This window comes from Homalodisca vitripennis, chromosome 1 (assembly GCF_021130785.1).
Source record: "Homalodisca vitripennis isolate AUS2020 chromosome 1, UT_GWSS_2.1, whole genome shotgun sequence".
NCBI lineage: Eukaryota > Metazoa > Arthropoda > Insecta > Hemiptera > Cicadellidae > Homalodisca > Homalodisca vitripennis.
This window is the reverse complement of record NC_060207.1, coordinates 183,677,274-183,700,511: the sequence shown is the minus strand read 5'-3', so window position 1 is coordinate 183,700,511 and position 23,238 is coordinate 183,677,274. Positions and strand designations below refer to the sequence as shown.

Here is a 23,238-nt window from a genome sequence, read left to right as displayed (position 1 = left end):
CATAGTTAAGTTACCTTTAAGTTTAACAACTTTAGATTTCACCATTTTAAGTATTTACCAAACATTTATGATCAAATAAAAATATACCGACAATAAGAATAATTTAGTTGATTTTTATGATATTTCCTTATTTCTTTAATAAAAAAAGAGGCAGTAATGACCAACACTAACCATAAACTTAAAGTACATGTAATCCATATCTTAATTCTGATAACTAAGTTCAATTTTAAACTAACATATAGGGAAGCCCATTGTAGAACTTTACAAAATAACAAAAACGGAATAAAAAGTCAATAATGATTCATTATGAATGCTGGTTTAAGATGAGGCAGATTAACATTCTGCTTATGTATAGTTTGGTTATGCAGCTGGGTGCATTGACGCTCAGATTATGCAGCAAAACCACCATCAGTAGTTTATGAGCACGCCTCATGTAGATAATCAAGTTTATCTCATCTGATATTCTTCTAACCAACACATATGGCTCATGCCATTCATGTTTGTTTAATATTTTCATATTCCACATTAGCACAGATGGTTCACTCCCATTTTCAGTATTGTTTCAGTTTATTTCACCTCAGGAAAAGTTCATATAATAGATACCAAAGGAGTTTAGCAAATGCTATTAACCAATCTTCAGTGTTTAATATATACAGTGCATTATCCAACTGCGTTGTTATATGAACAGATTAAAATATTTAACATGTAAATGTTGTTGAAAAATAGAAAAGCAAAAGCATTAAAAGCCAAGTGTTTGCCACAGCTCTGTCAAGCTTGTCACAAACGAAAATTTATAACGCCCTGATGCTGTCAAGTCCAAGTTTTACCACTGCGCTGTTAAGACATTGAATATTTAATCCTCACTTTTCTTATTTTAACCAAGATTAATAACTCTTCAAACAAATTTAAATCTTACACTTTATCATGAGAGAGAGATTCCTAAATACACGACACTGAGTCAGTGCTCCATAAACCGTTTTCTATAAACAATGAAACTAAATGCAACTGGGTAATTGTGAATTACTTGATCAAGTAAGTATCAAGTAATTCACAATTTGATATTACACAATGATATTCAAATGGGTAAGAGCTTTAAACGATGGCCCAAAGAATGTTAATGATAAGGAATGGATTTGACTACCCTCAATGATCATCAAAGTTTTGGTGCAGTAAGTGAATGATAACAGTGAAAGAAAGCAGACATTTCATAATTTCTTCATTTCAAGAAGTTTTCTCTTTGACATTTTTATTGAGTAACATGTTTTGCAAGATCTCTTTTGTAACAAGATCTTATCAAACCATTTTGCTAGGAATAATTTGATAATCCCATAAACAGCCCCAATTTAGCACACAGTGACTACCATTGTTTTTTCATAAGAAGTATCATGAAGGTCAGCACCACAACGACAAAGAAAGTGTCAAAATGATGGTGCATTCACTGTTAAATCAGGTGGCAATCTCCTACGACAACAGTACACGAAAGGTTGTTTTTAGATATGATATGATGTACCTTAATTTATAACCTTTGCAATAGCAATTATGTAAAAAAATAGGTAAAATTGCTTACATATAAAAAATAAAATTGTTACAATATGTTTACTTGATCAAAATGGTACTTAATTAAAAAAAAAAAACACCCCATGTATTACTACTTTAACCAAATCCCTTTAGCTATTATACAAAATGACTGGTTAAAGTCATTAATTTATTACTTTGACTGGTGAATTTGGTCACTATGCATAATGACTGATTAATCACAATAAATGTAACATATACATGCATCTGTGCACTCAGGGCCTATGTTAAAAAGCTTATACTGTTGAGCAGACAAATCTCTCTGTTGCACATAAAAACACTGTCAAGATATGTACGGACAAACCCACAAGAACCCTTCAAATGAAAAGGGATGAAGTGAAAATCCCAACTTCTGGCTGTGCCCAACTATTCAGTAACCAACTGGTGCTAACTCTCCCAGTGTACGTCAAACCCTTCTCGAGATAATGAGCTGACAAATCTACACAGACATACCAAACAGGAACACACGTGCACACACACACACACACACACACACACACACATACATACATATTTGATTCCAATTTGGCACATATATTTCTACTATACCGGCTCTTGGATGAGTTTGTTCAAAGATCTTTGAACCACCTATTTTTACAAAATATTTACTGAAATTCCCAACACTATTTTGCCTATTTAGAAGTTATTTTCTTGTGAAAGAATTTGTTTCTTTAAAAAAAAATTATAATATTTTTCTTTTTATTTAGCATGGCATATGCTAAATGATAATAAATGTGAAAAATGGTTAGTAGCACAACAAAAAAAAAACTTACGAGTTATTTTTACAATGGATATATAAACAATGATAAGCACTTATCAGGTCAATTTCTATAAAAAAGTTAAAAATGAGTAATCACACTAAAGTTTTTCTATTTATCAAGACATATAAATAATATATGTGATTTTTTACTAATTGACATGTATTTTGGAAATTGCAATTTTATTCAGCATTACTGAAAAAAATTAAAAACTAAATAAGCCTAACATTTAATAAAAAACACACCGATATAAAAGAAAAAAAAATGTACAGAGCAATACGAAAAACACTATCAACTAAAAGTAGTAAAGTTAAACAACCAATACTCACTCTGCAATAAAATAAGTAGTTGTCATTTAAAGCTGATAGTTTAACATAGATAAACAGAGTCAGTTACATTACCACTGATTATATGTTCTATATCAATAGTAAAATACTATACATAGTTCATTCTTTGTTATCATTCTGGTATAACGTAAGTAAAAGTTTTGTTATGTTTTATATTTTAAAACAATTAATTTGTGAATGTCCGTTTAATCAAGAGCTGGGATTTTGAATAGATACTTTTGATATCTATACACATAGATGTTGGGATTGAAAAGGTTAAGTTAAGTATTAGTAACTGAACATGACTAGAAGAAGATTTTAAGCTTTCTATACAAAATATTAAGTTTTTGGGAAACTGTGACAATATAAATATTACTTAGTACACTTGAAAGAATAACTTACACTGTAACCTTAAAATATGTTTAGGAACATTAAAATTAGCCCTGATAATATAACATCAAAGAGAGGAAGTACTTGTTAAAATGCAGTGTATTTTATTTATGATTTGTGCAGTTTTGCCTTCACACATGGATTATAAACTACTACTCTGTACTGTGGTTAACCTACAGTACTGATATCAGTACAATTTGTCCAAAAATGTATTAACAGTTTTATACAGATATGTTTTGGAACATTCTGTTTAATACAGCGTTACAGACAAAGTAATGCACTGCCTCATTATACATGCTACCATGTCTCAAAGAAAATGATACTAGCCAAGACTTGTGCTGTGATACATTTAAACTTGGTGTTTGCATTATTGCCATTATAAAGTAATAGTTGTGTAAACCAATATACCATTAAATATAAAGTGTAATGTAGAACAAGATATAGAATAGTCTTTCAAAATTAACAAAATAATAAAAAGTGTTTTTAGTTAAGTAAAAGAATGTAGTTGTATTGGAAATTTTTGTTACAATGTCTCTTGTTTGGGAATTTAGTGCAACACATTAGCTCTTCCGAACAGTAAGATAGTTTATACATCGAAACATGTAGCAGTTCAGTAATCTCTTTTAATAAGAAAGTTATACTGTTTTTTCAACATACAATTTAAAATATCTAAAAATCACATCATAAATAAACTGATAATGCATTATAATACTTTAACAGAACAGTTGTGGAAATTTCATACACTAATCTACCAACAAGTAATCAAAATAACATTGTATTATCACCACCTAAAGACAAAATGTATATTCCCTTTCAAAAAGCACTGAAATATAATGGTAAATCAACATTATAACACGTGTATAAAACATGAAAATATGCAAACACATCTGTGAGGGACAATTGAAGAAGTGAACCAAACGATGTGCACAAGACTGGCTGATGAGGTCACGTTTCTCCCGGATCTCGCTGACATACTGTACCTAATGCTAGAAGCGGACATGCCACAGACTACAAGCGGACAAGTGCAGGTCCCTACCTGGTCACGAAGTGGACGCAGACGACACTCTGAGGCTTGTGTCCCTTGTTGTTGTAGATCAGGGTGGCCTGTGTAGTCACCCAGACGTAGCCTCCTCCATGAGCCAAGAACCGATACCTTCCGGTCTGCGTCTGTCCCTTGGCTATTACTGGAACACAACAAGTCAACCTGTTACTGAGTTGTAAAATCATTTATAATAATCACTAGATAAACACATAACCATATACTGTATATTAGCCGCCACGCTACTTCTAGTGTGGGTCAAAATGTAAAACACATCAGACATAAAAAAAAAAAAAACAAAATCAGAATCAGCCACCAAGATAGAGTCGTATCATTTGTCGGTTATAAGTGGGCAAACCTAAAAAAATATCAATCCTAAAAAACAATATGACCAATGTAATTTAGGATCTTTAACTCTTTTCATACTCTCCTACTTCAACCTCTACCAAAACTACTAGTATTAATGATTAATTATTTTTCTTTAGAGAAATTCCTTTATCGATTTCATGAAAAACCATGTTGAGTTAAACAAGACATGTGTGGCTCTTACCTCCCGGACTGTACACCATCAGAACTTAAAGCTTTACGAGAAATTCGTTATGTGTGAATTGTGAAACTATCTGGGAAAGCATATTTCATGATTATAGTTATCTACTTTTACAGCTAAGATACTTTCTTTGTTTAAATTACTAATAACAATAAAAGATGTTACAGGTATCAACAGCTACAGTCCCACTCCCTCTACATCTTTGTACTGGATAAGATTGATCCTTGCAGAAATAACTGTGAGTTATAATTATATTTTAGGAATAATTTTGTATCAATTGAGAGCTATTAATACTTTTCTACTACAGGTAAATACAAATAAAATGGCGCCCAATATATAGATAGGCTGTAAACTAGAAATCTAATATTTGTCATGAAATATTAGTTATTAAATGGATTTTCACCTTATTTCAATAATTTTGATATTTGACCTTTTCTCTTTTATTTAAAATTAGTTTAGGTTAGATAGAAGTATTCATTAACATTCTATACTTTTTTCACATCCAAATAATCCACCATAAATTTAAATTATTGAAAAAATGTGAATTTTCAATAAATTATATTGTAGATTTAACTTCATATTTTATATGTATAAAAATAACAACTGGTGCAATACAGCAGAATATGTAAAGAAATAAGCAGCATGAATTTAATTTTTCCATAATTATAAATAATTTGAAGCTATGATTTCTCCAATTGTCCACCACTAGTTTAGCAAGGATAACGAAAATTAAAAACTAGACTACTTTAGAATGTATACTATGTATATGGATGGATGGATTATGAATTTTTCTTTCACTAATAAATAAGCCAAGAAATGTCAAGCATATAATATTGTTTAAGATTAAATGTTCTTAAACTTTTGAAATAAACACTGGATTTAGATCATAAAAAATAAAATTCCACGAACTCTAAAACTTTTTTTCTTCCACCTACTGTGGATTGGACTGAAAATTTACACTCAATAAAACAAAGCTGATTTGTACGATGGCACTAAAACATTTTACAGTCTGGGAATAAACCAGTGACACCATTCTGCCAGTTGGGATAAAAATTGATTTTACGATGTCAGAGTCACTGACCAGGCCACACCAGACGATGGAGTGAGCAAATATTTTGTCAAAGCATGCCAACATCCTAATGTGCTGTGGAAATAGCCTCCGGACAGAATAGGAGGGGACACATGAATATCTTTGTGGAATCAGACTACAGAGAATTATCCATCAATCTAACACAATCGAGTATTTTGGGAACTTTCAACCAAAATTACATTTTACATTAACTAATCTTTGCATGCAAAATATGCTCAAGTTTTTAGTGTAATAAAACATCATGAATATTTTGAATGGTTTATAATTACATTCATTGATGTTTATAAACAGATTTAGAAATAAAAAAACTTTGATGATGCGTTGATGATGGAGAATTTATTAAAGAGAATTAAAGGGCATATCTTAGAAAATTGAAAATGAGGAGCAAAAAGCTAACATACGCTTAACCTGCATGTTAAAAAAATTAAGTTTTATAACATTTGCATAATTTTTAGTGTGCGCAATAGACAATATTTTTATTTACAATTTCAAGGAGAATTGTAACAGCGTCATTAAACTAATAATACAAATTTATATTTACAAAGAAAGTTAAATATTAGATTAAGTTAGTTAAGTTGAGTTTATTTATTTATCAGTTTTGTATTGGTTTTCAGTTTTCATCATGTCTTACAAAATCTCTTCCAAAATACTCTTCAATAGTGTACAAGAGAATTTGTAGCAGCCACTTCTTGACTTCACTCTTGAAACTATTTGCTTTACACTTCTTGAGGTTTACTGATGTGATTTCACAGCTTTATTTTCATGTATGAGGGCTTCTCCTCAAACAAAGATGGCTGGTGTACAGGAAGTTGGAAGTTTGCTGCACCTCAAGTGTTTTAGTGATGGATGCTAAAACCTCTGGGAAGTCCGCTCTCATGAACAAATATTACGTCCTCCAGAATATAGAGAACAACAACCGTTAGTAATGATAAGTTGATAAAGGTCAGGCAACAGCTCTATCTCAACGGCCCATCCAGCTCACTGCCATTGGTTGTACCCTTGGTTAATTTTTCAAAGGTATGAATAGCTGTAAACCTGATACAGCACACTGTATATGCCCTTGCTTTCCAACTTCTGTTCGTTATAACATCGCTGAACTTTCTGTCTGGTGCATTGCTTTGTGATTCCATTTGCAATAGTTGCAGGCTCATTGCGTTTGTATCCTCAAATTATTGTCACAGAGCGAATGGTTCATTGAATCATATTTAGTGTCTGGTCACTCTACATTTATTCCTAAGCTATAAATATACCTGGTTTGAATTCATCACTATTGCTATCTATAGTAAAGGTTCGATAATAATACTACTGTCATAAATATTTGCAGCACTGGTATTTTGTTCCTGCAAATACAAAATCTTGGACTAAGTATATTATAAATAGTGGTATTTTAGACTAATAGTATGTCTATGTTTTATTATCATATCCAAAAATAGATATGCAAATATTTTTTGTTTAAATCTGTTCACTAGATTTTGTATGATTAAATCATCAAAACAAACATCATTCTTCACAAACTTTAGTATTTACAATATTAACAGTGTGTAAGTTGTTTGTCTTTGGTTTTATATGTTTTTATAACTTCTGTTCACGTTGCTGGTTTCTTGAAATTAAATTGAAATGTGTGTAATACACATTGAAAATTGATTAAGCGTTAATGATATATCATTATTATTTAATATAATTATTGAATATAATCTTAAACCAGCTGAACCTTAAACCAAAAATCTTACTTTTTGTTTAGTTTTATTTAGAATGAGGTCAAGTTAAACAAATGGTAAAAGCAACTTTATGAACAAAAAAATCTAATTGATGGAATCATGATTTTATTTTGAAATATACAGAGACAAAACAAAACAGCTTGATTCAAATCTCCCTATCTCATGCTTAACCCAAATCTCCCTATCTCACACAAGTTCCTTATCAAACCCAGAACAATCCGGCCTGGTGGTAGTAAAATAAAAGAGGGACAGATAAAATCAGAGACAGCTTCCCCTCAAGAGACATTTGAGCCGTTGATGAGTTCCTTGCTCTACTCCTCTCTTCCCCCAACCATCACACCCCCTAGCCTCCACAACTCTGGGGATACATCCTCAGCACATCTTGCTACTGTTGATGAGTTCATTGCTCCACTCCCCTCTTTCCCCAATCATCACACCTCCTACCATCCACACAACTCTGGCATCCTCAGCAAAAATAAATAAATAAAATAATAAATCAATATACTTCTTTGTTTGAAGGTTATTTTTGACGATGGAAGGATTGTGAAGGAAACAGGATTTTTCCGGACATTTGCCATCGTTCAGTGAAACAAGAAATCAGTAACACTACGTTTCGAGATCTGCAATCTAATCTCTTCTTCTGCAATCAATATAGAATTTGTGGACAGTTACAAATGAGTTCACTGTTGAAGTCTAATATCTTAAAGTTGACTTCTGAACCACTGTCAATGACAGGGAGGTATGCCTGTAAGGATAGGATAGAAGGAGAAGTCAAAATCATGATGACTTGACTCAGTAACTGCTATACAAACAAGATCAGGTTAATTCACTAACCAGTAACAATCCTACTATTCCTATTAATAGAGTGTTATAAACACTACTTTCTAATCTGATCAAGTGAAGATAACATCTATTATATGCCAGCTGAAGTGTGACTTTCTATGATGGTTGCACAACACCACAAGGCGTGGTTAACCCTTGCTGAGCCTCAGAAATTCAAAATTCTAAACATATCATTATAATATACATTATCATTATAATATAATTGCTTTAATAACTATCGTAGAACAGTATGATGCACATATAATAAAGACCTGGTTAGGTAGTTACTTGCCTTCCATAGCCTAGTCGAGACCAACATTGTAAGTGAAAAATATGACAACTTTATTCATAGACTGTAAATATGGCAAGACTTTCGACCGTCTGAGACACAGCTTGATCTTCAAAAAATTAGTATCCTTAGAAGTTAGAGGTATCACGAAAGATTGGTTTGCAAGCTATTTGCAAGGATGATCTCAAGTTGGTGAGCTACAGTACACTGCATCTGGACTGGCAACAACAATCAAGTCAGATCCACAGCCAATCACAAGAGGAGTCCCTCAGAGACCTGTACTAGGTCCTGTACTATTTATACTGTTTACTAATAACTTTCCCTCTTTCATAAAAAACCACAGTACTCACTGCATAATGTATGCAGATGACACAGCCCTCATGATAAAAACCAACTTAGCAAAAGAACTTTATTCCAACTCCTTGACACCACTGCAGAATACCTTCACTTAGAGTAAGAATAATGACTACCTAACACAATACTCTGAGAAAACACAGCAAGTAGACTTCAGCAAAAGAAAAGACCAAATACCAAGTATTCCTGATGTATCTGTGGTTAACCAGGTTAAGCTCCTAAGAACCCTTACTCAAGGCTGTACCTTTCATGGACAGATCATGTAAACAGTAACTGCAAAAAGATCAGCTTTCGCATCCATGTTGTTAAACAACCTAAATAGTTTGGAACTCAGGAAGCTATGAAAACAGATTATTATGCATTAGTTGAATCTCATATGAGATATGGTTGAGATATGGTAATAGTTTGGGGTAACTCCTATGGAAACCTCAAAAGAATACTCATGCTACATAAGAAAGCAGTTAGATCTATAGCAGGCGTAGAGCCTCTTTAAAGCTATTGGCAAGCATTTCAGTCATTTGATATACTCACTGTAACAGCCCTCTACATCTATGAAACCATCTTATATGTCGACAGGCTAAACCTACAAACAAATGGGGATATCCACTACTACCACACCCCCAGATACATTCTACCTCAACATTGGACTTTACTTTACACAAAAACCTTCTTACATTGACCGAAAACTAAGAAAAAATGCTACCAGACAACCTCAGGAACTTATATGGAAATAGAACTTTGAGATTTACTAGTAAAAGTACAATACACTATGGAAGAATTCCTCACAACACCAAGTAGTAGATAGTCCACTTAAACGTTATTTGTTCATAACACTATTACTGTAATTGATGTTCATGTAATAAAGAATTTTGGCTAATTGATTGATTTATAGTTTCAGATGCTAAATATTCCACTCCAATGGTAATATTGACTTCGAATAAATGTAACATTTACCCATTCAATGGTAAGAATATTTTAAAGCAATTTCAATTTCTAACAGCTCAAATTCACATTATCAATGTTTTGTTATTCTTACTACCAGGATCTGACTGTATTACAACTGACTAGAAAAACCGTTTACCATATTCTCCATCTCAATCACTCAGCTTCACCTATGTAATAGTTTATATTCTCTCATAGAAAAAATGAGTGATAAACAAAGGAGTTCATCCTTATTAAGAAAAAATGCTGTTACAGTAAATAAATCTTCATTATAGTGTGTATAGGAGCTATAACTTATTTGGCTTGAGTGTAAAAGGCATTAAACTTTTCTAGATATATGAAATACCATTCTCTATTCTATCATACTAACTCTTACACTATATGTATATGAAAAACCAAAAAATGAACATATTGATGTTTAAAAAATATTACAGAAGATCATTTTAAAAATGTAATTTTTTAATTATAAAATCTAAAACATTCTTTATTATTTACAATATTTATATTTATTGGCATAGTACACGTAAAACTCACTAGCATAAATTGAAATGGTATACTTTTTTAAATTGTTAAATTTGAACTGTTTTTGTTCATAAGCTACTATTACACAAAATTGTAATTTTCTCCAAAGAAGAAAAGTGTTGGTTTAAGAAGAAACATAATAAAACATCCTTTCCTTACTCTCCTTTTCTAACCATATTATTTCTAAGACGACTTACATTCGAAATTGATATAAAATGGAAGGTTCACATGTTAAACACATCAGAATTGTACAGAGCACCTAGGAGGAGGCACAAGAAGGCAAACTCATTGACTTAACATACTCTCTACATGCTTTTCACAAACAAATCGTGTTGTTTTAAATATGTACACAACTTATTTATGTTGATGCACACAGTGTATATGATATTAATATCCAACTTAGTAAATGATACTTTGAAAAAAAAAACAACAGTAATAAATTTTTTCTCTGACCCACTTAACAATTAAGTTTAATTTATTCCAAGAGTAAACACTTTGAGACCCTACAGTACCATAGTTATAGCTTCAATGGCTATAACAGGAAAAATTGATTCAATTCACCTTTGAACATCAAAAGATTCTGATTTGGCCAAGAGACATGAAATCCGAGAGGTCATAGACTGGTGAGAGGGGCACCACCCAATGTATGACCTAGCTTTCACCAGACCGGACCTGCCAATCTTAATGTATGATCGGTAATAGGCCATTGAATAACACAACACACGTGTCTGTGAGTCATTCTTGATTGGTTGCAAGCATAACCTGACTGTGGTGCATGTACCTGGGAGCGAACCTGTTTGTTGGTCGATTCTGTTCAGTTTGTACACTGAATACAGTAATGCCTACAACATCAGAAATTAAACCATGTCACCATCTAATTGATCCAAACTTTCTCTCATGCCTTATGTATTACCACACAGTGTTTGTACAGTATGGTGGGTTGGTGACAATGCCTTAACTGACCTCGTACTCTGGTGTGTTCCAAGTCTGTGGTTGTATATTTGATGATAATATGTAATCAGAAATTAAATTATAGATTAGGTTGTGACATTGTCATTTAACACTTACACCAAATAATTATCTGTAAATAGGGACTTGAAGTTGTGTTTGTAATTGCTACATGACTTTCTGACAATATTATTTTTAGTTCAAAAAAGATGTTTTGTTTCTATGTGGGATTTGATCAAAAATTTCATGTGTCTCAACTGTACTCACCATTCCTTTAGTATCCTAGCTGTGATGAGATATGTATAACTGGATTGTTTTTATTTTTACTAAAATCTTTCTTATTTTCTATAATTCATTGTCTGAATTTTTCTATGTACATGCTTTAAATTGAATTTATAAATACAGAGTGGATGGCAATTTAGTTAAAAATTTGAGAAAAATTTAAATAACTAAATGTATAAAAGAATAAACTCTTTTATTATACTAGGCTGAAGTCACGACTACAAAGTTTTTTTTTTATTTAAACTGAAACGATTAAATGGGTTAAAATACACAAAAATATTGTTTTTCCACATGTCTTATCTTTTCACATATGCCTTTCTGCTTTTAATTTTAAATGTCTATACTTTAAAACAATTTAAATTACGGTTTTGCAATCTAGTCACAATTGAAGCTGTTTTAAAATTTTTTGCCAAATTTCTCAAAACCCTATATGATAAAAAAAATCTTCAATATATATAATATATGAAAAGGAAAATATAGCATTTAAGCTGCATACTAATTTGTAATAAAATTAACATAACTACCAAGAACTTAATGAATATTAAAACTAATTTCTTTCTATAATTTAAATTAAAAAGCACAATTTATTGAGACCAATGTATTACACAATATCCGTGTTGATTGTTTTTTCTATAAAATGGCAAACTTTTGTGAATTCGTTTGGTCAGTAAGTAGCCCTTTCTAGTTGGCAGCTTCAAGGGAAGCCAGGTATCATAGGCTTCATTGGCAATCTTATTTCTAAATTTTCAACCATAATTAAGAAAAAATACAATTTTAATAGTATGTTTTGTTTTTATTTTTTTGTAACGTTACAATCTGTTGACAAAAATGTTTTTGAAGAAATGTGGCTATTGTAATGTGTCTTACTAGAGGTTAATAAATTGTGCAAGTTCCATTTAAATTATAAGATTTGTTTATGAGAAAATATTAATGTTATTTTTAGAAAAAACAAATTAAATTCGGAATAAAACATAATGGAAATATTTAACCTGTACAATACTCAAAGAAGTACATTTGTTAAACAACACTCTAAGTGAAGTTTATCACAGAAGACCAAGTAAGACTGTTGTAACACTGCTGGAATGGTGACAAACAGTACATCAGTCAACATTATTAGAGTAAGTGTGTGTGTTCAAGTAAGTGAAATTTGTTATGAAATGAGCTTGTAACACAAAGTTCTTCAAACACCATTTTTCATTTTTAATATACATTTTTGAAAATAAATTATTAGAAAATTAACATTTTTTAAAACCTATTATTAAAGCTCAAAAACGTGAAGTTTCCGAAAATAAAAACAATCAAGATTTTGTTTATGATGAAGTACTCATGTGATTCCGTTTCAATTCTTAGCTGTCTGAGTCTTACAAAAGACTTACCGGTAATAAAAAAAAAAAAAAAAAAAAAAAAAAACTACATCAATGTCTTAAGCTTTTACTGTAACAACATTGATCCAATAAAAGGAAGGTGAACTGTAGCTAAATTCAACATTCAAATTGAATCAACACTTCCTACCACAGCTATGTTTTGTGTAATAAACTCGGTTGCTCCACCATGCTTAGAGATTGTGTAAGAAACATCATAGTGCTCTCAGTTGTGCATCTGATGAGACAATAAGCCTGCCACTTCACTCAGATTACTCTATATTGTTGTATCTTGTAGTCTAGGTATCTCTGATGTCGAATCGATGTTAAGGTTCGTTTTAAGTTTTTTCATCACCGACTTTATTTGGATCTCTTCAGACGGACATGACTCCAGATTCCAGGAGTTAAGTCTGAGGCAACGTCATATACCAAACACTGCAATAAAGGTGAACTGGAGCTGAATTGAACATTCAAATTGAATCAATCCTTCCTACCATAGCTACGTTATGTGAACACTGATCGATTGAACCAGCAAGAAAATATTGTTCGCTTAGTTTACTGAAAAGTACCCTTATGTACCGTTATGACAAATTGTCCAAGACCTATATAATAATGACATGAACTTAAGGACAAGACTTTCGGAATTCAACTGTATGCATAGGAATTCAAACTAATAAATCAACAGCAAAGTTACTATTATTAGAAATTGAGAGATCAATCATGATAAAACTAAAATAAAGCATGTCAGTATACACAGAAGACTAATTAATAAAAAGAAACATATCTATTTAACTATAATGGAGATAAAACCATCATTGTTATCAGGAATTAGGAGCTCACATCAAACTTGAAGGAGTCTGACAACATATTCTTCAAAATTGAATATTCTGAAATACAAACATACGAGGGCTATTCAGAAAGTTGATTACGTTTTGCGCTGTGGCCGCCAGGGGCGGGACTAGCGCGGCCATCTTGGTGTCAGGACGTCCCACCGCTCAGGTCCGAGAAAATTGACGGTTAACCATAACGGAACTCTCGCTTAGTTTCCCTCAAATTTCACGAACTTTGTTATACGAAATCGTCACTGATAAGCTTGGCTTCCACAAGTTTTGTGCAAGATGGGTACCGAAAATCCTGACCGACCGACGTCCACAAAAACCAGCGCATGGCTGCAGCGTTAACAATTTTGGATGCTTACGACAAAGAGGGTGAATCACTACTCGATCGCATCGTAACTGGTGATGAAACATGGGTGAAACATGTTAACTGCGAGACCAAATTGCAGTCAATGGAGTGGGGACACACAAGTTCACCTCACAAACCAAGAAAATGTTTGCAAACGATGTCGGCAAGAAAGGTTATGGCGACGGTTTTTTTGGGACAAGAAAGGTGTAATTCTTGTTGATTTCCTGAACCGAGGCACTACAATCAACTCAGAAAGGTATTGCCAAACGTTAAACAACCTCAGAAGAGCGATCCAAAACAAGCGTAGGGGAAAGTTGAGCTCGAAAATTCTGTTGATTCACGATAACGCTCGACCTCACACGGCAAATCGCACACGTGAAGTTTTCGAACCATTCCAGTGGGAGTTGTTTCCTCATCCACCATACAGCCCGGATCTTGCACCAAGTGACTACCACTTGTTCCCAACAATGAAGAAGTGGCTGGCAACGCAGCGCTTTGACGACGACACAGAGCTGCAGCAAGAAGTGACAAACTGGTTGAAGACACAGGCGGCAGAATTTTATGAGGAAGGCATTGTCAAGCTCATCCATCGATATGATAAGTGCCTAAATTTGAATGGCGACTATGTTGAAAAGTAGTATTTAAGAGTGGCTTTCATATGTATATGATAAAAATTGTTTCCTATACTTTGTTAATTTTTAATTCCAAAACGTAATCTACTTTCCGAATAGCCCTCGTATATGCATGTTGTAGAGCAGAATGGCTGTTTTGACATGATTGATATCCACATGGCACAAACTGCCTGTATTGTATTTCAAGCGTATGGACAAGTGGTAGCAAGTGAGGGCTAATTCGAGAGTAATGAAGTGGTTTCTAGAAAAATATATTGCAGTCAGATCTTGGAATTCAAAAGAATGTGGTTATGAATAAAAATTACTCCCTTACTGATTATGCCAGGTCTTTTGTTTTGGGTTGATTATGTAATTTCACCAATATCTCATAAAATGTCTCAATTGATCTTGGGGCAAAAGCAAGAATGTCCACTTAACTTTTACACCAATTTTTTGCATTATTCTTTAGTAATGAATGACAGATGGTTAACATCAATGTTCAATTTTGAACATTTGTATGGCCATCACCTTAAAATGCTTGAACCCATACAACACAATCCCCTCACTCAGCAGCTCTTTCTTCATACACTATACTAATCATTTTATAAATATTGTGATCACTTTAATTCCGTTGCATTTAAATAAAACAAATCACATATTCAATTCTCATAGGCATTTTAAATGCGCACAAACAACACTGATGAGTGGTTCCACTGGCATCACTTACTAGTAATCAGATACAGACACGAAATGGCACCCAGAGTGATGCAATAAGACATATTAAAATAACAGGACAAAACTTGCATTGAGTTATGTGTATAATGCAGTTAGAAACAAGGCTTATTAAGCATGTTATTTATTTTAAGTGGAATTAACCCTTTGAGTGCCGCTATTTGCGACTTCTGCAGAACGCTTATATTTTATATAGTATTTATCTAAATTGGCTCGATGACTATACATACGCATTCCCAAGGCTTCAACGTAACTTTTGATGAAGGTTTTGTTACATTCTGGGTAGATTCTAATTTTTACGGCGGTTGTAAAGAGAGCACCAGTCGAGTTTAGAATCGACAGCTAGACGGACATCTAGCCGTCACATGTTTTGTTTGCGCTGGTGTTAATTTCACAAATGATTGCAAATATTGAAAGTTTTTAAATGTAAATGGGTTTGTAGTGTTAGTATCTTCATATTATTTCGTTTGTGTATGTTGTTCTAGTCTGTGAGTAAGTAGAACAATGACGACCGTGAGTTACGGTGATCGTTAGCAGCTAGTACATTACTAAATACATTTGTATACTTTTTAGTGTTTGTTCAGTGATATATATATAAACAATGAGTCGTAAACACATTGTTGACAATGAAGACCTAGTATTGCAGGCATTGATTCAAGCATTTGCAGTGTAGACATTACACAGAGTGTTAGGTTAGGTTAGAAACTTTCTAGTTTTGTAGCGGTTCATATTTTCATATTTATTTTCCAAACTTTATTTATAAGTATAAAAAAGTGTTTATATGCCTTTTTGTAAAGAATTAAATGGAGTATAAGATAGCATAACTGAAAGAGAAAAAATAAAATATTTCATTAACACTATGTTGTGCCAAAATAAAAAACAAAATGTTTTGCTCATAAAGTTTTTGTTAATGTTTTTTTTTATTGGCACTCAAAGGGTTAATCATTCTTGAATTTTATCGTTTTATTGGCAGTAAAATTCAGTGTTATATTTTGTACATTGATATTTTTCCTTTTTGTTTCTTGGAGTTATTTGTACGATCTGGTAGTGTAATGGTGAAGTTTGCTATGCCATTCTAAGAACTGTAAAATACTGTTAAAAATGACAGCCACAATCTAATTTCCTGCTGACTGAAGTCTTTTCGATTTCTTGTAGTAAAGAAAATACAACTGGTGGAAATCCATTGTGAATTATAGTCTGTGTATGGAGAAAACATAATAGCAAACTATTCACAACAAAAATTTAAGTGACTAACCATTTGTGGTTACTGATGATCTCCCCGAACAAATCAAATCAATAATAAAGTTAGAGAAAATCAATGGTTCATATCACAGATCTTTAAAAGCATTTGCTAGAGATATAAGAACTCTAGTTAATGAAATTTTAACTTAGAGACTTCATTATTATACAAATAGAGACAAATGGGTATCCAAACTCTTGTCTGATGAACTCTAAACAAAGAGAAGGAGACAAGTTCTAAAATCTCTTACATCATGAAGAAGGTGTCGAAGTTCTTAACCACATAGTCACTGGTGATGAAACATGGGTTGCTTATGACAGTGTAAAACCAAAAAGACAATCAATGGAATTGGGTTACATCCTTTTTTAATTTTTAAATCAAGTTACTTTCCAAGGTGCTAATAGTAGAAGTACTAATACTGCTCTAAAGCATTTGTTTCCTTTTCTTCATATTCCTTAAAATGGGGATATGAATATTTCTTTACATTTTGCACCTGTGGAAATTCGGATTGGACAATGCAAGATTCTGACTAACAAAAATATTGAGAATGAATCAGATCAGACTAATGGTTTGTCTACCAAAGTAGACTCCATCTAATCTATTATTCATTTAATGAGTTGATTGATTTCTAACATTCCAAATTCATAAACTTCAGTGGTTGTTTTATTTGCCACATCCTTCGAATATATGATCAGGACTATATGGTCTAAAACTCACCAATTATTTCCCACAATTTTCAACAATTTCCCACTGGAAGTCTCCTGGATCTTTTCAAAATTCATGGAAGATACTTTATACTTTGTATCAGTTATGATAATAGATGCTCATAACAAACCACACCATATAAAATAATAGAGTTATTTACAAAACAGCGGACACATGCTGCAAGATTTTATGAAACCACTCACATGAGATATGTTCAAAACGAAATTGAACTGTACTTGTAATACAAAATCTAATTCATCAATTTGACAGATATCTTATCCTACACTGATGTAACTTCCGAAAGGCTAGAAATGAGTGTGAAGAATTTACTATTGCAATTTTGATACACATGTAACTTTTGAGTGGATTTTTTTGAACATTGATACATTAATCATATCAGTAGACACCCTCTCAAATCAACTTGATAATAATCTATCCTCTTCATAGAAATGTTGCTGTAAATTTCTTGAGATCGATTTTCTTTATGTTATCTTTAAACTCAGTACTAGTTTGGAAGCTCTGATTCCCTAACAACGTTTTCCAGTTAAGATAAAAGATGAAAGTTGTTTGGTTAAGTTATTTTTTGCTATGCTCATAACTAAAATAATTTCCATAAATTCGAAACTAATTTCATTTTAACAGGAACACTGTTTGTTATTACATATCAGAAAACTCCAGAAGTGAATAAACCACAAGTAATTCTCAGTTTTGAGACCTGGATAAACAATACGCCCTTTTGGTCCAAAACACAGTGGTCTTCCTGTTATTAAAAATTCGATCTTTTTGGGTTTATCAGAGACTTTGTGACATCCACTGTACTGTTGTATAAAGAATTATTGAATTCAAAGCTCATCCCATCACGTTTTTTAAACAAAGATTCCTCCATTCAGTTTCATAATTTTCAGGAAACAGCAATCAGAGATCACTGATCATTTTATCAGACAATATTCTCGAAACCCGTTGAGCATTTACTTTTTGTATTTAGTAATCCTAAATTTAATTTTCCACTTTTCATTTAACTCAGACCTGGATCTCAAGGAAGACTACATCATAGTCAAATAATTTGAAGGGCATCTGAGTGATGATTCATGAGGCTCTTGTGATCTAGCAAATGTAGGTGCAAAGATGGGTGACAATGCAGTATGGACTCTACCACCATGCAGACATGAAAATGCTACAGATGGACAGAAATAAGAGTAATAAAGAGTGGCAACCCAGCCGATTGATCATGTGCTTGTGTTAAAATTTTATAACAATAATTTTTCATTTAAACAAAGATAGTAAGGATTAATAATATACATTATTGATTGTATAATTTCTTTTGCATTGATATTGGATTTATATTACTTGCTCACTGGATTAAAAAACAAGTTTATACAAATAAATTGTTTGCAAGTTCTTAGCACTTTTATCGTTTTATTACATGATTGATTTGCTCACATGATTGCTGCCGTTTTTATAACTTGCCACTTGCTGTCCACAACAATCTGCTAGCAATCATGTAGCTGAATCCCTACTACATGTGAGATTGTGATAGCCCTCTCCAATGCAAAAATTATATTATGCCTTCAATTCAATTTTACCAGCAGAAGTGATCTCCATAATTACAGTTTAATTAGGAACAATCACAACGAAGGCGAAGATAGTTTAGCAGTTTCATATTTCTGCCTTAATTCTGATTTCATCAAATACTTTCACAGGAGGAAGGTTGGAACATATTTTCTGTATCTGTTGCAGAGCTACCCGCAACAAATATCTTTCAGAGTTTGAGCAGACTTTTTTTTATGTGCACATAAAAACTGATTTACTAGTACCAACCAGTTATTACTGACCACATTTGGTTATTATGTTTCCTAATGTAGTAAAGTGCCACAAGCTTGGCAGTATAATCGACTTTTCTAATCATAATACGGCGATAGTTCATAACAATTTCTTCCACTTCTTCACGTTTTCGTCAGTTGTTGATGTGCTGGCTTTCCGGAGCATTCATCATGTTCAATGTCTTTACAGCCATCTTTGAAATGTTTATGCAAATCGTACACCCTTGTTTTACTTATAGCAGACTCACCATAGGCCTTTGTTAACATTCCCCACACTTTGTTACACTTTATTTAATTTTTCACATTAAATTTTGATACAAATTCTTTAATTTATTTCTTAAAACACGTCTAATCTTAGCAATTGTCACTGAAAATGTAAACAATGAATGCAGCTGGAAATTGTATTTAGGAGATATGAGAACCAACATATTAAAACAAATTTCACAATCAGACTCTCCAAACCAAAGAAACTTAAAAAGTCTTGTTACTTTTTGTACAAATCTTTTATATAACTGAGAGTAAAGCTACATGTCATGATGGTCCTAGGGAGGCAATTTATTAATGCCTGTAAAAGTGAATGATAATCTGGGAGCTGTATTAGGAATGTCTACTGTCAAGAAAAAACCCAAGTTTGCACAATAACTAATTATAGGCTCACTCAGTCCCATATAGAAAATAAATTACACCTTCATTTTCTGTGTTTCATTCTGAGTTTACCTATATAAATATTTCCATTATATTAATTCAGGAGTGTCTTGTAACTAGATGAATACTAGGTCAATGATATCAATTTCTAATTTGACTTTAAATATAAATAGATTTTTGTAATGTATGAATTGAATTTTTCACACATATCATATTCTGCTAGTTATAACATTTGATAAAACAAGCTATTTGATGTTTCAAAAGTTTTGGAAAGAATTTAAGGATTTATATCAAGGTTATTAAGGCACCGCAGTGGTGTTACAATAGTTCCCTTGTTGGCATCATAAATAAATCATCTTTAACCTGACCCTTTCCACTGCCCTTAAAATTAGCAGATGGTGCACCTCAAAGAATGTTTGGAACCCTAATTTTTTTCAAGGAATACAATAAAAAACTAACCAACTCTATTTCATTGATAAAGTTAACTACTTACAGTCTTTGAATGATTTGACCACTGCCTGACTGTCTTGTGCATGGTACAGCTCAAACATGGATTTGCCAACCAGAGAGTCAGGGTCGTAGCCCAGGAATTCTGCCATTCTGTGGAAAATTATAATTTCAATACACATCTTACTATGCTGTTTAGTAAAATTTAAAAAGAAGTAATTGCTGAAAAATGTATATATAAATCAATATTAATTCATACCAAGGAACGCAATGTTAATTATTTTATAAAAGTGTAAACTAAAAATGTATTAGTATGCTACAGCTAAGTTTAACCACATATTAACCTGAATCCAACAATCACATGATTATAAAAACTGAATAGTTGAATCATAAGTCCAGGTTTGACTACTGGGTATCAAGATGAGCAGATTGGCTTGAAACCTGTGTAATTAATATCCGATCTGAAAGAGAAGTAAAGTAAAGTATTGATTAAAGTTTTCTTTACTACACTCCAAATAATCTGATGTAACATTTTGCTATATGTGCATAACTATAACATAAGAAAGACGCTTCACCAACTCTACATACTGTATCACACGCAACTTTGATGTACATATTTTGGCCTAACTATCACGTCAGAAAGTAAACTTTTGCTAAAAGTTTGATGGAAAGAAGATTTTCCCATTTTGCAAGATCCTTCAACCCAGAAAAGCTGGATGAAATCTTCTAAACAACATAAAATGAGAGCATCCAAGTATCATGCTGGCAGCTTCTGAACTCATTCCACTAGGATAACAATTTGAGAACCGTTAACAGGCAAAACAAAACCTTAATAGACAACCTAAGAAAAGAACTTTATGGAATTGGTCTCCACAGGAAAGATTGTACTTTGTTTCATTCTATACAGGAGTTGTGCAATGCAACTATTGCTAATTAACCCTTTTAACCCTGACGTCCGTACTATATGGATGTCATAAAAATGGTGTCAACTCCCGACGTCCGTATAGTGCGGACGTGCACTTTTTATTACTTTACTGGCAACCTATTTCACCAAATGCTTTGAAATTTCACAGACTTGTGCACAAAGATATTTTGCATCGAAATATATTAGTTTGTAATGGTTTGACTTCGTATTTTGTCAGTCTGTGACTGAGCAATTGCAGTTCGTCTCGACTGACTGTTCACGCTTGTTGCAGACAGCTGTATATCACGTGGTTGTGAATATTCCGTTTTCTTCACAGTTTTTAGGTTAAAGCAGTGTAAAGTACGGCAGTTAAAGTTTAGTTTATTATTTGTTTGATTTCAAAATGAGTAAAAGACATCGTTCAAAGTCTCCCGTAAGTGAAAATACACTAATTAGTAACCTAGTTGCCAGAAAGGAATTCACCCCAATTGTTTTGGTGACCACAAGTGCTAAAACATTTTGTAGTGATGTAAATATTGTTTTAAAACTTTTTTAAAATTTAGATTATGAACAATTTTAGTTATTTTGTCAGAAATAACTTTGGTTTTATGTTTATTTTAAGTACTGTGAATTTCAAAGGTCTTGTTACATTGCCTTGCCCAGAAATGACAAAAAGAAAAATTTAGACGGCTTTACAAAAATTGATGTTACTCCACTTTTAAATAAGGTAGGCCTATAATTTTTGTTTCCTTTTATTAAGGATTAAATATATCATAAAGTAAATGGGTATTTTTGTGTCAAATATTTTTTTATCTATATGGTTTCCATGATCAAACTTGAAATTTTTTCATTTTTATATTTTTTATATATGTATATGTATGTAAAAAAAATTATTTTCAAAATAATAATTTTATTTGTATATTTCTGTAAGCTACATGTATAAAGAAGTAAAACAAAAAAAGAATTACCTAAATATCTTAAGAAATAACTGAGTTATGAATTTTTTACAAAACCCTTACATTTTGTCTGAAAATGGCTTGGGATTTCTGGCACATCACTTGATTTAATGACCGGGGTTAAAAGGGTTAAGGAGGCAGATAATCAATCCTGTGGTTTTGGTGTGGACTGACGAACAATGACTCACATCATGAATGATTGTTTTCAAGTAATATCAGAACTAGATTTGTTAAGTCAGAAGCATCTCATTGACTTAAATGTTCAATATCAAGCTAGTAAAATTGATTGTATCTGTAAGGGTCACAATGTATTTTTTAAATCTTATGTATAGACATAAACTATTATTTCATGTATTCATAGCTAACATCACACCATATGATATATAGACATATTTAATATGCTGAACACAATTCTGACCCTGTCCATGTTGCTCAAGCAGAAACATTTTGTGACTACCTGAGTTTAAAATTATCCGCTGGATCGTAAAATCTTCCAGCCAATCAATTTCCACATAGGTATTTAGTAAATAGTTGTTACTAGTACGGCCATTGTAAGTACGTCTTATCATTCTTTATCCAATCACATTCTGTAACTGAACGAGTAGGATGAAAATTTAACAGTATATCTGACAAGAAATAAACCAATGGGAAAGGTTTGAACCAGTAAGTTGGTGTCTATTGTTGTAAGAAAATATTATGTGAACTCCAAGTTTACAAGTAAAAGAATCTAAGCAGTCTATTGTAAGCATTCAATTGAAAAAAAAACTTAAAACTAACATTTTAAGTTAAATTTTATACAAGAAAATCATACATTTGTTTTGTTACTACAAAATATATGACAGCTACAAAGTCTACAAACAGCTTACATAATTGGTTTTATTCCTTTTCAAGACTTGTAAGAAAGCCACTCAATGAACTGTGAATAATTGTTTAGAAATTATTGCTAGTCTTTATTATTATCTCTATATTTCATAATGTTATTTCTCTCATGTAATTAGTTCTTCACTTTTAAAATTTTAAGCCCTAATTA

General features: G+C 32.2%; 1 protein-coding gene across 2 annotated transcripts in view; it reads right to left on the bottom strand.

Annotated features, from left to right (window-relative positions):
- Nucleotides 1-23,238, bottom strand: part of LOC124352873 (hypoxia-inducible factor 1-alpha-like) — a 177,153-nt gene that overhangs the window by 82,649 nt on the left and 71,266 nt on the right. For both annotated transcript variants that reach the window (XM_046802589.1, XM_046802588.1), the window contains exons 6-7: nt 20,395-20,501; nt 4,086-4,233 (exon numbers count right to left, since the gene is read on the bottom strand). In XM_046802589.1, the coding sequence (XP_046658545.1) occupies nt 4,086-4,233; nt 20,395-20,501 (255 nt within the window). The remainder of the gene's footprint in view (nt 1-4,085; nt 4,234-20,394; nt 20,502-23,238) is intronic.